We start from the raw sequence: 14,885 nt of genomic DNA, 5'->3' as shown, positions 1-14,885 counted from the left end.
CGCCGACCGCGCCGACCAACCAGCACAGCGAGCACGCTTCCCTGTGCGACACTAGATAACGGTGCTGGCCGCAAGCGGCACTCACGGGGCAAGCAAATTGCTCGAAGAAGCGGGGAGAAGCGAAAAAAGAGGCTTCAGTTGCCATAGCGACGGAGGGACGCACGCACGTGTCGTTCACATGCGTGCGTCCCTCCGCTGCGTTGGAGACAACCGCAACGACAGACCAATCGCAGGTCGATAGAAGAAGCCGCGGGCCGGCTTCTTCTATCCGCAAACATGGCGTCGGTTGTGATTGTCGATGTAGACGGCGTGGTGAAAGCTCATCATTCCGCGTAAAAGTGCTATCCTTGATTGTGAATTTTCGTTGTGTGTCACTACGATAACCCACCACGTACTAGACGGGAAGATCCACCTACTCGTGTGGCGATGTCGTGGCGGCACTCTCAAGACGGCAGAAACGCGCGTGTCATCGTGTTTGTTTACTTCGACTACAGTGGTGCTTTCTAAGCATTTGTGTTTTCGAACATCGTCCGGATTTCTTATTTGGAGCATTTCATGCCTGTGCTAAAGTTGAAGGTATTACTGGCGCGTACCGCATAAAGGATGTGAATTTTCATGCGTTTTCATCACGGGAGAAAAGTGATTAGGGTTAGCAATCCTGAACGCTCGCAACGTCCGTCCGCAACCCGCGACGCCGCTAAAAGGCTGCGCCCGCTCATTTCTTTCAAAATGTGTGACACACTTGAGAGAGAAGTGTACTAATCTAATGAAATAAAGGCTTTCCTCAAACTAAGCTTTATTTTTCATCTAACATAAAATAAATTATTTTACAAAGGTAAGTTGTCTCATGGCATGTATTTTGGCCTGAAAAATTTATGTTTTGGTTATAACGCGGTACTGCTTATAGTGCGGATTTTTGCGACTCCCGCGACATACATTATATGCGGTATACACTGTACTTGTTTTCTTTTCCTACCACGCCATTGGCACTCTTTGTCCAAACTTGGCCTTTGAGCCATTAAAACTCAATAAATCAATTAAGCACAGATGCACAAATGTACATCGAAGTTGCTGAGTTGTACAGAACTCGTATTTAACACTAATCATAGAGTAGAGCAGACTATTAGTATTTACACGTTCCCCCTTCCTACCACATCATTGGTGCTCTCCGACTAAACAGCGTGCCGCTGCAGCCCGCTCGACCGAGGAACCGTGCCTGCCGTTAGGGATCTTGTCGAGGTAGATGCGCTCATCGCCCGCATGCGAAGCCATGACATTATGCCACAAATGGAGCAAAGTACACGGTAGTTTCTATGTCGCCGACTCGCTCGTTTCCAAAACGGTTGACAGAAGATATCATCACCGCTTGTGCCTCTTTGTTTCTGCCGTTACATGCCGAAGTGACGACGAGATGACAAACGTGAAAGAGCGTTTTGTAAACACGTGAGAGTGATTTGGTGATGCCACGTCATAGTGGCAGTTCGATGTTGTTTCTAAAAGCAAAACACGCGACGCAACTTCATCCGGGCATCAGTTCTCTATCTGCTCCAGGCATCGCAAGAACACTGTCACCGCCTCTGCACTCCCCTTCGTTTCGAAGCAGCCGTAGGATGTTTCGCGTCTCCACAGTCGGCGTTTGCCGAGATGCCTCTCCGACGTTGCTTCGTGTTTACCTTGGCCGCACGCAAAGTTTATGATCGCAGCATCCGTGGCAGGAGCAACAACGGGAATGTCCGCATCGATAAACAAATTCTTTGGCGATTTCAAACTTGGGCCGTCCAGTTTTCTTAGCCTCGCAGTTCTAAGCGACTTTCGGTAAACACTCCCAATCTCCGATACGACGCACGTGTACGTGCAGTGCGCTGCAGGTGCACACATGCAGGCGTGCACGTCGGAGGGCTCCCAAAGGGATGATCTCCGGGTTCCATTGCTCCCTTGACCCGATTCCAACAGGAGTTGGGCAGCGCCGGCAGTGGGTGCCGCGAGTAGCGCTGGAACACTGACAATGCTCCCGCTGCCCCCTGCCTACGTTGGCGCATCGGCATCAGAAGTAGGACTCTACCAGCCCTGCGCGCTCTGCCCTTCGTCACCCGTTTACTCAGTCTTCCCAGTTTGCTGTCTGCCTCGATGGAGAAGGGGGAGGGAACGCAAAGGTCTCTGTGCTCCTCCGTGTAGGCTTGCGTGCTTTCAGCACCGCGGCCTTTGTAATAAGCGTAGTCGGCCGCAAATATAATTAAAATAATCTTGATAAAAATGCCTGCATTTCGATCGGGACCACGTTGAACTTCGATAAGAGCGATAATTCAAATAAAAGCAATTTTGTCTTAACGAGAGATTACTGTATTGGCCGGATGAGACGCTAAACGCCGGCGGAAGGCATGCTCCAGGTGCTGCACCCGCGCCGCCACCTTGCCTGCGTCTCTCACCTTGCTCATGCGCTTGACGTTGTCCTTGGTGCCCAGCATGCAGTTCTTCACCGTCATCTCGCTGCCGACGCCCGCCTCTAAAGGGTGGCCCCCGTGGTGACCAAACGCGCCCGTGCAGTGGCGACCACCGGGCGGACGCTGTTTCCGGCGGCGCTTCCAGCAGCATGCCACCAGGGTGCCCAGCACGAAGAGGAGCACCAGCCCCGCAGCCACCACCACCATCTCCAGAAGTGGCGTCGGCAACAGCGAGCCCACCATGCTGCTCCGGTGGCGGTCTGAACACAACGGACCTGAGAGAAGGGGGGGAGGGGAATAAATTAGTACTGTGATTTGCACCCGGTGCATATTTGGCACGTAAAAGTTTCCTACACAGCAAGCACGCCTTGAAAAGTGCCTGCTTTATTAGCGCACGAAGACACTTGTATCATACATAAATAACAATTAACATACCCTGTGTTTCACAAAATCCTTAACATCTACTGTAAAATATCGGGAGCTTTACGTATTATATGCCGAATTCCAAAGTTTGCGAAATGTTAATAGAGGGCTCTTGAACAAAATGGGTGCTATTGCGGCACTTTACAATAGTCATAGTCAACAATGTTGAACAAAATCATGAGCTATTCCACCCTGTGAAGGTGGAGGACCAGCGAAGCTGTCTAGCACACAACACAGAGGTGACACAGAATTTTGAACAAAGGTGCAAACACATCTACTGTCTTGATCGGTGGTCATAGTAACGAAAGGTATGCACACAGATGTCGAGGACTATCGCCGCCCCGAGGAAGCTGGAGGAAACTAGACACGCGCGACGGGACCGCAACGCGGTGGAAGGAAAGGAAACTAGGCATGCAAACGCTTCGAATGACGACAAAAAGAGGCCATTGCGGGCCTTCTCTGAGGCTCCTTTTATATGGTAGTTTGCACTAGTAGATGACCTGTTAATATTTTGTAATGAGCCATCTGCAGACTGTCGCATCAAAGCAGCATGAACAAGGTGGCCGGGGTGGGTTGACACGCACCCCTGTGATACACCTGCCATCCCCCACTGCGCGGTGCCGAAATTGGCAAAGGGGGACGTCGTCGCCAATCTTTGGTTGCTAGGGGCTCTGGCTAGGTATTACGTGGGGTTGTGGTGCCATCTTGTAGTGACGTTGCAAACTCTGAATACGCATTTCTCCAACCAGTTCAAGGTCAGCACATGTACCACGGCACTAATACTAACGCGTTAGTGAACTTATAATACACTTATTTGTTGACATAGCGTCGTTTTGTGATACGAAATTAACAATATCAAATTTGGAGAACATACCTTTTAAGATGGGAGCTGTCCCTACTTTCCTTGGAAAGTACCAGAAAACACATTTTACGTAAAGTACAAGCGCATAGGTACTCAGAAAAAGTACAAGTTTTTTAAACTGACTTGAAGTATAGTTTTCAAAACTGCCAAAACTACAGTAATACCTCGTTAACTCGAACACGACTATCTCGAAATAGTGGTTAAGTCATAAAATTTCCTTGTCATGAAATGAGCTCCCATAGGCACAATGCATTTTGTCTTTGCTAATCTCGAAAGGTTTCCAGGACGGACTTCGGATATCTCAAAATCTTGTCAGCGAAAATCGCAAAAAAAAACACAACAAACAACAAAAACTGCCGCAAGAAAAATATTTGGACAACCCAATGGCAAGCCGGGATGCCTGGCGTTCAGTGCCCCCTTTCTTTCGAGCGTTTTGTACTGCTCTGTCTTTCGTTTTCTCTTTGCTTTTGGGTTCTTCCGTTTCCCTTCTCGGTCCGGTCCCGTGGTCGCCGTCAGTCTCGTGTTTCTCAGAGGTGTCTCATTCCTTTCGAGTGTTGCTGCTCTTTGTTGCTTGTCCCCCATTTTTTTTGTGCGTTTCGATCGTCTCGCGACGCCATAGAAACAAGAGTCAAGTGTTCAATTCGGTCATCGGTTGTGAATTCTCCGACGTTGTTGGCACGTGACTCGATTAGCCGTCCTAACAGAGCAAATCATTGACGCTTGAGAGGAAAGTTGCTCTCATCAGAGAAGTTGATGTTGCCGCGATTGTTAGAAATTTTATTTAGAACATCGCGCGATCAGAGGTAAAAAATTCTGATACTTAGCTTATCTCGAAATTTCGCTTATCTCGAATTTTTTCACGGTTCTTATGACTTCAAGTTAAAGAGGTATTACTGTATGTAGCATATTCTGCAAATGCAGAATGGGGCAAATGCATTGGAAGCTTCCCGACTGTGATTTATTTATTGATTGGTTGAATGACTGACTGGTACAGGCAATCATGAGGCAGACACATTGAAAGCTTCCCGATTGTGATTGATTAATTGACTGACAGACTTGTGGCACTCATGGGCAGATGTAGTCGGAGCTTCCCGACTACATCTGATTGATTGATTGACTGACTGACCCGAGGCATCAGTGGGGCAGATGTAGTCGGAGCTTCCCGACTACATCTGATTGATTGATTGACTGACTGACCCGAGGCATCAGTGGGGCAGATGCAGTGGAAGCTTTCCGACTACGACTGATTAATCGGTTGACCGACTCACCCGTGGCGTTGATAGGGCAGACGCACTGGAAGCTGCCCGGCAGGTTGAGGCAGGTGGCCCCCGATGCGCAGGGCACGTGCAGGCACTCGTCCAGGTCTTGCTCGCAGCGAGCTCCCCGGAAGCCCCGGCAGCGACACACGGGGGCCCGGGCGCCCTCCTCGCAGACGCCCCCGTTGAGGCACGGGTTGGGGCTGCAGTGGCGCCCGTAGTCGCACCGCCGGCCACTCAGCCGCCCCGAGCAGCTGCACACGAAGCCCCCGGGGGGGTCGTTGCGGCAGGTGCCGCCGTTGAGGCATGGGGCCGAGGCGCACGGGTTCGTGTCCAGCTCGCAGTTGGGGCCCTGAAAAGGGAACCGGGAGTTTGTTGCTCGTCCGTCTTTTACATTTTTCTGGCAAGGGTGTTACATAAGGTGGAGCTAGAGCAGGGGCTTTAAAACCTTTTATCTCGATTGGAAAGCTTTTAAGCGACGAAAACTTATCTTGCGAACGTCGAATGGAGCAAGACGGACGGTGCCAACTTCAATTAACAATCTCCTTTTTCTTTTTTTGTCGCAGCCGGGGTACAAATTTTGTTTAAAGCAAAGGAGCTCAAGGGCTAGTTTTGAGAAAGTCGATGTAGTTATTCTGCCAGGGTTGAACAAATCTTCATTAATAGCGCAACATCCGTCAACAGTGCTTGACGTCAATGCTATCTGAAACTATTTTGAGCTCTTTGCAACGCCTGAAAAATATTGCCCAAAGCAGTTTTTAAAAAAAAAACGCAAAACTTTCCAGAAAAAAAAAATCTTTTGCCAGTAACAATTAAAAAAAAGAAATACTAACCTTGAGCCACATCTATTTTCGTGAAACAATCTACCGTTAAACAGTAAGACTTTGTGTGCATTCGTATAAAAAGAAAGAATTTAAAGTCTCCTCAGAGATGAAAGGCATGATGGCCTAGTCCCTTGTCCACGTTGGGTAATCAAAAAAAAAAAAAAAAAGTTTTTGAATTGCATTTAGTGGCAGAGCATCCATGCCCTGGAAATGCTGAGAGACCAAAACTCGAGATACTTGACACTACAAAGATGGCCGCGTGCACAGTGCTGCCAAACCACCAAGCAGTTTTGCATATCGTCTATTGGCGCAGCTGTCTCATCAGCCTCGAGAGCCAAGTGCATAACGCATTCTGCATCAAAAAACTTTCAGCCTTTCCACTCTGGTGAAGAAGGAAGAGCAGCGGAGCTGTAGCTTCTATTCTCAGCGGCGGCTTTCTAGGCGAGCAATGGGCTCTTCTTTCGTAAGGGAACCTAAAGCGCTCGATGCAATAGAGCTTGAGGCGACAGCGGCTTCATAGCGGTTGCAAACCCATTAGTGCTGTTGCATACGTCGCCGCCCCTTCTGCACCCGGTCTTCTTTCCCCGAAGGAAGGGCACATGGCTGACCCATCGTGAGTTCAAACCGAAACTGATAAAAGCGTAGGAAACAGCGTGCAAAACAGAAGAGGACGAAGAAGAAACACATGTGAATTGCACTGCGCTCATCATGTGTGTTTCTTCTCCGTCCTCATCTGTTTTTTGCGCTGCTTCCTACGATGGATTGCCGCCAACTCGCCCAACTATCCATTCTTCTATGATAGCTGGAAAAGTTGCCGCCATCTATGAGCGACGGCGGCAACCAGGCTGGTTGTCTGGTTGCCGCCATCGCTTATAGATGGCGGTAGCAGGCCAGAGGCTTGTGTCGACATTTGTTTGGTACCGGACACGATCCTGGGGAACCTAGCCCTTAACAGCACCGCTGTAAAACCCAGTTTCATCATCTCTTTACAAACGCTCCGGCGCCTCCGACGAAACCGACACACCCACCTCGAAGCGAGGCAGGCAGCTGCACGCGTACTCTCGTGCTGGGGGCTCCCCTCCTAGCACGCAGGAGCCCCCATTGAGGCAGGGTTGGCTGCCACAGGCCCCGGGGTTGAAGAGAGTCTTGCAGGCAAACTGGACGTTGGCGAAGCGTCGCAGCTGGGCCACTGCCCCGCCCCCCGACACATGGAGCGGCAGCGGCCCGCCGTCCACGCGCACGTCGTCCAGGCAGCCGACCAGCCCCATGCGGACGTCGTCGTAGCGGGGCTCCTCGTGTCCGAGGCGCACCTCCGCGCCGAGGAAGAGGTCGTTGCCGTCCAGGTTGAGTACGTCGTGCACGCCGGGCGCGGCCCCCGAGGCCTCGTGGCGTCGGTCGACGGAAAGGCGGGCGAAGTTGCCCCTCCGCTCGAGGGTCACCTCGTGCCAGGCGCCGTCGCTCACCCGCACCTGCTCCACCCGCACCACGCCTTCGCCGCTGCCGCAGTCGAAGCGGTACTGCACGCAGCCGCTCACCACCTGGGCACCAGAGGGCACCACGATACGGGTTAACATGCCCGGGTGCCAGGAGTTCTGCACCAAAGCCACTATATCCTGGGGAAGTGGCGCCATTGCCTTCCCTGCCTGCTAGCAGGGCACAGGCACTGACATACAGACATGGCAGGAATCGATGAGTGAGGGTGTCAGCGGACCGCAGCTCAAAGCATGTGAAGCGAAAGCTTGCACAGCAGAACTCACACCTCGGCCCGTTTTTATCTGGATGAGCACCGTACCGGCATGCAGTCGTGTATCCCTAGTGCGTGGTGCACATTAAAGCCCCAAGAATATATCGGTTGTACTGCACCTGGCTAAATTTCTCGTCTACAGCCAAGATACCAGACGTCCATGGGGGGCTGAATAACTTTCAACTCTCTAAACATACATACATTTGCAACACAATTACTTTTAAAGGGGTACTGAACCAAAACTTATACTATGCTGCCGCCGCCTCTGCAGCGGCGGCATATCATCGCTGGCGTTTACAGCACCGACGAGGCAAAGCAGCGGTGTGGTAGACGAAAACGAACCACGTGGTGTGTCTGCTATTTTTTTGTCGTCAGCTCCGTTCGACCATCTTAGTTTGGATAACAACGGTGGGATGGCAGTTTGTGCGCCCACTTTCGTAATGAGCACAACGAGACGGAAGCGGTTGTCTTTATGAAACAAGTTCAAAAACCTTCAGCGTCTGGACAACGGTCAAAGGCAAGTGGACGCTGCGAAGGACTATGGGATTCCACCGTCAACGTTGTCAACGATAGTGAAGCAAAAATTAAAACTTGAAAGAGAAACTGCATTCAATCCCAACAGGAAACAACTTTGCATGGGATATTTCAAGTCAGTGGACGATGCCGTTGCGGTATGGCTTCGTCACAGCAACAAGCTGTGCCAGAGCAAGTGCAAAAAAACGTAGCCTCTCCGGACAGCTTCGTTACTTTGTGCGCTTTAAGAGCGCCAACGCAAAGAAAAATTAGATGTTTTTTTTTTTCGAAACGAGAAAGGCAGCAACAAAACTGTTATGCACTTCGTATATGTCGATGCAAATGACTCCATAAATTGCATTTCAGACTTTTGACTCAATGTATGCTGTGTCCTATGCTATTTCATATTCTAGTGATAATATGCAGTTTAGTGAACTGTCAGTTAAGTAACTGTTCAATTGGGTTGCTTGAAGTTCGCTCAAGTGAGAGGTCTCATTATGTTTACGCACATAGTATGGTTGTGTCGCAGTAGTAAGAGAGAAATGATTGTATTGTGGTACTGCTATAAAAGTTGTTGGTTCGTCATGGGAGGCCCATCCTGAGGAAGTAGGCGGTTAGATCTGAAAATTGTGAAAACTGCTTTTCAACTTGATGAAAGACTTTCTGGCTGTCGACTAAAACTATTTCTATCATTTTCGCCGAAGACCCTAAGCACTTTAATAAAAAAAATGTTTATGCGATACAAGACAATGCAAAATGCTCTCGCATTTTAAGGACAACCTGCACGGTGATTTTGGAAGCAATTTTTGTTTGCTCTCATTGCTTTATTGTGCATGCGAACGACCCACCACTTGAACTTGTTATCTTCCTGGTTGGTTCTTCTCTCCCTTCGTATAGCACCTTGCTACAAAAAGCGATTTGCAGCTGACAAGTGTTCACACTTGAAAAAGGGAGGTCTCTTCCCGAAAGACCTTCCCAATAAAGCTTTTGTTGCTGTTTGAATTAGTTCACAATTTCTCTGGCACAGACTACAGGGACGTAAAGGACCTCTGTCCTTGGTCCCTGTACTGCCAAGACCGGTCATAACGAAGTCGGTTATAACGAAATAGCGGCTATAGCGAAGCGATCACGAATTCCCATTTTCTTTTGCACCTTGCTAACCGAAGTCGGTTATAACAAAATAGCGGATAGAGCGAAGTGATTTCCGACTCCTGTTGACTTCGTTATAACCGGTCATGACAGTATTCTGTTGAGATGGCCAACGAAGAAGGGGCCTCCAGGCGGAGAAGATTGGGTACCTCGAGGATGCTGTAGTCCCTTGCCCCGGCCGAATACACAATGTTCCCTGTGGCCTGGACCGTGCGCAGCATCAGGGCCAGGGTCAGCCTCCGGTCCATAGGGGCCACCAGGGAGTAGTGGGCATAGCTCTTGCCCCCAAACGACATTGGGTGTTTCTCTGGGAGAGATTGGCACAGGAGTTGGGAATGGCACTGTTACCAGGAACGGCACTGACTGACCAAAGAATGGATACAGAGATTGGCACTGGGATTGATACCGAGATTAGCAGTGATCTTGCTGGATCAGCACTCGAATCGGTACCAGGATTGGCACTGTACCTCTCCCACACATGACAAATGCCCAAGCCCACGTTATGCCCGATTTGGTTTCCAATAAAACAGGACCCACAAGGGCACAAGGATTGAAAAAATATATTTGTGGCTGAAAATCCACCTTTTTCAAGCTTGAAAGCCACCGGCTGAGACCTTTTTCTCGGTCAAACTTTCAATCAATCAATCAATGGCACACAGTGATCACAGAGAGCTCGGTAGTATTTTTAAAAGTCGGAAGCTGTCTGAGGCATATCTTCGTTAGCAATATTAGAAGCCACAAAACATGGGCCGCTAAAACACAAAACAAAAATGTTTAGAGGCCTTTAAAAATAGCAAACAATAGCAAAACTGTTGATTTAAAAAAAGGTGCTTTGAAAGTCCGAAATGCATCCTTACAAAATATAATGCTCCACAAATACGCCAACCAACGGTGTCCCAGGCGTCGACGTCGGTATAACAGCAGGATCGAACACTAGAGCAAGACAAGACTCGATCCAGCGCACTACAGCTGCTTCTGTACACGTTCTATGTTCACGAAGCTACTAAGCTAGAATCCATGATAACTGACAAGAATGAACTGGAAACATCCAGTGAAGCAACGAGTGGTACAATGAAAACTTCACTGGAAGGACTTCGATCCAGCTCGACCCCGTGAAAGCCGCGTGCATTGCCAAACTAGGCCACGGACGTGGCAATATCTCTAGTAATGAAAGACCACATTAACGATCCATAAGGGGTCAACTAACTAGGCATGGTATGTTTTGCCATAACTGTTATTGGGACGAGGAGATTTCAAGCCTGACTGGAGATTCAAAATCAGCATTACAAAATACCACTTAAGAATTATACAGGGTGTTTCACGAAAAGTGGACAAATTCGATATTGCAAAAACTATGCGTCGCAACAAAAAAATGCTTGTGTCGTTTTGGTCCCGAGCCAGGGGCCCACTTAGGAAAATCATTAAAGTTAGGGATAATTAAGTTGTTAATTATTTTTGCATAATTAACTTCTTAAAATTGTGTTTAAGGGCACGATTTCAATTAGAAAATTGCTAAACATCATCAAAAAACACTAAATCAATAAATTGCACAATGATAGAGGGCACCCGCATCATTTTACGGCTTTCTGAAAAACCGCACATCTCAAAACCGCACTAAACTTGCCTAGCCAAATTTGCGTTCGTGCCACGCTAACCGAGCACATCTCAAAACACGCCAAGCATTCCGTCTTTTTCGACTTTACCTGTAGAAATAACACTCATTTCGTTCAGCTCGTCATGTGAACTAAATGTTTGTTTATTCCATGGATAAAGTCGAGAAACACAGAATGCGCTAGGTTAGTGCAGCACAAACGCAAATTTGGCTTGGCACATTTGGTGGTGTCATGCGACATGAAGTCGCGCGACGCTCCGACGTGACACTTCGACATCAGATGGTGCAGGGACGCGATTGCTGCGAGTACTACGAGCTTACTTCATCGCGTCTGCTCGCAATGTCACAAACCAAAAAGTAAAAGCAACGTACGCCCTAACCGGATGGATCTCTGTCGGACCTTCGCGTTCCAGACCGAAAAGAAGTGCGAACCGTGGTCACCTTCGTAGCAGTCCGGGTCCTGGCAGGTGATGACGAGGGTGCAGCCGGGGCCCGTCTTCCCCTCGGGGCACTGGCAGCTGTAGCCCAGGCTGGAGGAGTCCGGCACGCACAGCCGCTCCGGGGGACACGGCTTGCGTGAGCACTCGTTCACCGCCATCTCGCATTTGGGCCCTGCGAGGGAAGTGGGCCGAAAGTTTGCAGCTGCGTTCCGTATGCGGAGCTGCGTTTTATGAGGAGTGCGGTAAACGCCGCGCCTAGTTTCGCGTACTGACCGTGGCCGACGCCACAGTCCAGAGGAGCCGATCGAACCGAGTCAAAATTGCATCTACATGGCGCTCGCCGTCTTCGTGGGTTTTCTGTAGCTGGCAAGACTATTCAGGAGTGAACAAAAGCGCGGGATCACGGCACGATTGTCGTGCGTGATTGGCTTACTTGGTGACGGCAAACGTGCAAAAGCAACGAGTGCCGTGGCGACGCACTTTTGGAACCGATTGACTGGCTCCGTCGGATCGTAGCGCCAGCTGCAAGTGGACTTAAAGTGAAACGGAGCGAAACTATAGTGTCGGCCAGCGAGGAGGAAGCTGACGGAATGCTGGAAAGGAGTGGGGGAAGCCTCCTCCTCTCTCCAACATTTCGTCTGCTTCCTCCTTCCCGGCCTTCCTTTCCTGTGCCCTACCTTCTTGAGTTGCACCGGACTATAGAATGTTTCACGTATGCAACACAATTTCCTAGCAATTTGCCTTACATTTTTTTTTTGCCATTTGAGAAGCTTTTAGAGTAAGTGAAACCTCGTCGACGCGTCTCAAAGTCCTCCTCCCGCTTCTTCCCAATTTTTTCAGAATTCCGTCGTGTGGCCGGCGGACTTTGCGGCACGGGTGTTTGGCAGCTGGCAACGCTCCACTCTGTTTTTTAGAGGCTAAATCGGAGTTGGCTTCGGCGAGAGTTAGCTTCGGCGACAGTTGGGACGCCGCACACTGCTGCACAGTTATGCCGCTGCATTTAATTTTAGCAAATGATGTTCCCGACACTGAGGTGTCGCATGACGCCACAACATCACGTGACACTGTGACATCACGTGGTTCCAGTCACGCTCCTCATACGTCGTTCAAAAGACACGCTGTTCGCCACAGGCCCGGTGACAAAATTATCTATGTATGTAGGCTTTGAACGTGTCTGTGAAAAGCTTTTGTATGACCAATGCGATGGAACTGTCCTACAAGGAAGAAAAACACATCTGACAAAGTCTACAGAAAGTCTGCTGTAGAATGTATTAGCTGCGTGACTGCTGTTTAAGACACCTGGGTATGAGCGTCTGCAGGTCAGTTTATGTGTTTTTTGTAGCGGAGGCACAACTGAACGTAGAACATGATGAGCGGAACTCCAACCACAGACTCAAGCAGTAGGAAGCGTGTGCACCAGGGTCTTTAACAGGGATCTCACGAACGTTTGTTGAATCCAGAGATCAACTGGTTCGACAAACTTCCAAACTCTCGATAAAATTGGACCATGTCGAAGTTTTTCTTAAACGTGCTGCCTGATTTCTACGCAGACATTTTAAATTTTGGGTAGAAATAACTTGTACAGTAGTCTGGCTTAAACCATGCAGACAAATAACAATGTTTTACCCTCCTGTGACGTCAAATATAGATCCAATGAATGGCGATGCGATCCAATGAGGACGTGGCCCAACGGCGACCGGGAAAGCTGGGGGGGGGGGGGGTTCTGGTGCTCACCTCCAAAGCCGGGCTTGCACTGGCAGTCCAGCCGGCGGCTGTGCTGGGGCGACACGAAGCTGAACTGGTCCGTGGTTACGCTCACTGCAAACGTCCGGTCCAGCGCCATGTGGTCCAGGCACTCCCCGTGCACGCACTGAGTTGACGTGCACCGGTCCTCCGCCACCTGTCAGACAGACCTCCCTCTCATCCACCCCCTGTGGTACCAGAGGACCACCTAAAGTGGGGATTCTACTTTCCCTCGAGGACCCCCTCCCAATTTCGGCATTGATGGAACAGTGCCCCACTTTAGTGGATCAGAGCCACCCCATTGATGCATAGTGTGAGCAAAGTTTTGTCTCGTAATAACACCCGTTGACGGCATGCGGAAAGTTTTCTTTAGGGGACTTTCGTCTCGGTTTGCTCCTTTGTTGTTCGAGAAACGTGAACCTACGCCTTCCAATCTCATGCTTTATGGCAAACACCGAGATGTAAAAATTAGTAATAAACTAATTTACTAATAACTAAATAAGACAAGTCCCAGTTCTAAATTTAAAAAAAAAAAAATGTCGGTTAAAGCCACTTGAAAAAAAAAATTACTGTAGAGTTCGAGGTCAGGGTGCCATTTTGCATAGTCTCGAAAAGTATATTTTAAGCAAAATATATTACAGGCTCAAGGCATGCAGACATCAACTATCTCTATGCCAAAACATCAATGTGCCCTCGATGAATAAATATACTTCATAAAGCAGGCTTCATTTCTTCTGCCCAAGACCAAAATTTGTGTTCGACGTGCGGGAAAGAAACTGGGCACCCAAAAGGGTTAAATCACAAAATTATTATTACTGTCGAGACCAGTTATAATGAAGTCAACGGGAATCAAAAATCACTTATATCTGCTATTTTGTTATGACCGACTTCGGGTAACGAAGTGCAAAAGGGAATGGAAAATTGTGATCGCTTTGCTGTAGCCGCTATTTCGTTAGAACCAACTTCGTTATAACCAGTCTTGACAGTATGACTACCGTAATATTTCGGGAAATAGCCCACCTAAAATCGAAAGTAAATTGGTTGAAAATGAGGAGTAGGCTAACTTTCGGTGTTTTTAAAGAAATAGCGAGTCGTGTCGAAAATAGGGGTCAGGTTATCTTTCGGGGGCGTGGCATCTCTCAGAATTTTACGGTATTAAAAAGCAGGATTCCATATTTCACAAGGAAAATCAAACTTGCATATAAAGTTGGGAAACATAGAATGTGCAATGTGTTTTGAGCCCCATCGCATGTTTAGACATGCAAATAAAAGGTTAAAAGCGCGAACAAATAGGGACAACGAAGAAAAACATGGACGGCAGGACAGGCGCCCGTCCTGTGCACGTCTTTCTTTGTTCTCTTCGGATGTTCGTGCTTTTTAACCTTTTATTCAGTACATAATGGACTAACTAGCCCAAACCCAAGTTTTAATATATACATCTGCTTTCTGAGCTTCAGATTAATATTTAATTAACATCAATTATCACTAATTACTCTCATAATTAATTAAAGGGATCATTAATTACTCAACATTATTATCCCGTTGACAATTTTTTTTTTCTTTCAGAAATGGTTCTCCAGTGGTCAGGCTTTGTTTCGAAAGGAATAGTATAGAGAAAGGGTCAGTGCACAGAATTATCTAACAAGAGCAGGCACAGTTCTTGCAAGCTGTTCTGGTTTAGAAGCATCAGAAGAAAATATTGAAGGCAAAATGTTGTCCCCTTCGGTTTCATTTTGGCATGTCCGCCTGCACGACATACTGACGGTCTCGGAATCCGGATCGGAGTCTGTACTTAACGGAGTTTCTCCATCGGATGATAAGCTCCCATTTTCCGAATTCAATTCTGAGAAGCGTTAGAAGTCTAGATCGGAACAGGCA

At 48.5% G+C, this 14,885-nt stretch overlaps 1 protein-coding gene across 1 annotated transcript in view; it reads right to left on the bottom strand.

Annotated features, from left to right (window-relative positions):
• Positions 1-14,885, bottom strand: part of LOC8026349 (fat-like cadherin-related tumor suppressor homolog) — a 267,076-nt gene that overhangs the window by 20,241 nt on the left and 231,950 nt on the right. Inside the window, exons 33-38 of the mRNA XM_042289669.1 lie at positions 12,999-13,164; positions 11,266-11,436; positions 9,362-9,519; positions 6,835-7,344; positions 4,995-5,334; positions 2,427-2,716 (exon numbers count right to left, since the gene is read on the bottom strand). Coding sequence (XP_042145603.1) covers positions 2,427-2,716; positions 4,995-5,334; positions 6,835-7,344; positions 9,362-9,519; positions 11,266-11,436; positions 12,999-13,164 — 1,635 coding nt within the window. The remainder of the gene's footprint in view (positions 1-2,426; positions 2,717-4,994; positions 5,335-6,834; positions 7,345-9,361; positions 9,520-11,265; positions 11,437-12,998; positions 13,165-14,885) is intronic.

This window comes from Ixodes scapularis, unplaced genomic scaffold, assembly GCF_016920785.2.
Source record: "Ixodes scapularis isolate PalLabHiFi unplaced genomic scaffold, ASM1692078v2 PGA_scaffold13__105_contigs__length_92229423, whole genome shotgun sequence".
Classification (NCBI taxonomy): domain Eukaryota; kingdom Metazoa; phylum Arthropoda; class Arachnida; order Ixodida; family Ixodidae; genus Ixodes; species Ixodes scapularis.
Note: the sequence above shows the minus strand (reverse complement) of the source record. Positions and strands in the feature narration are given on the sequence as shown.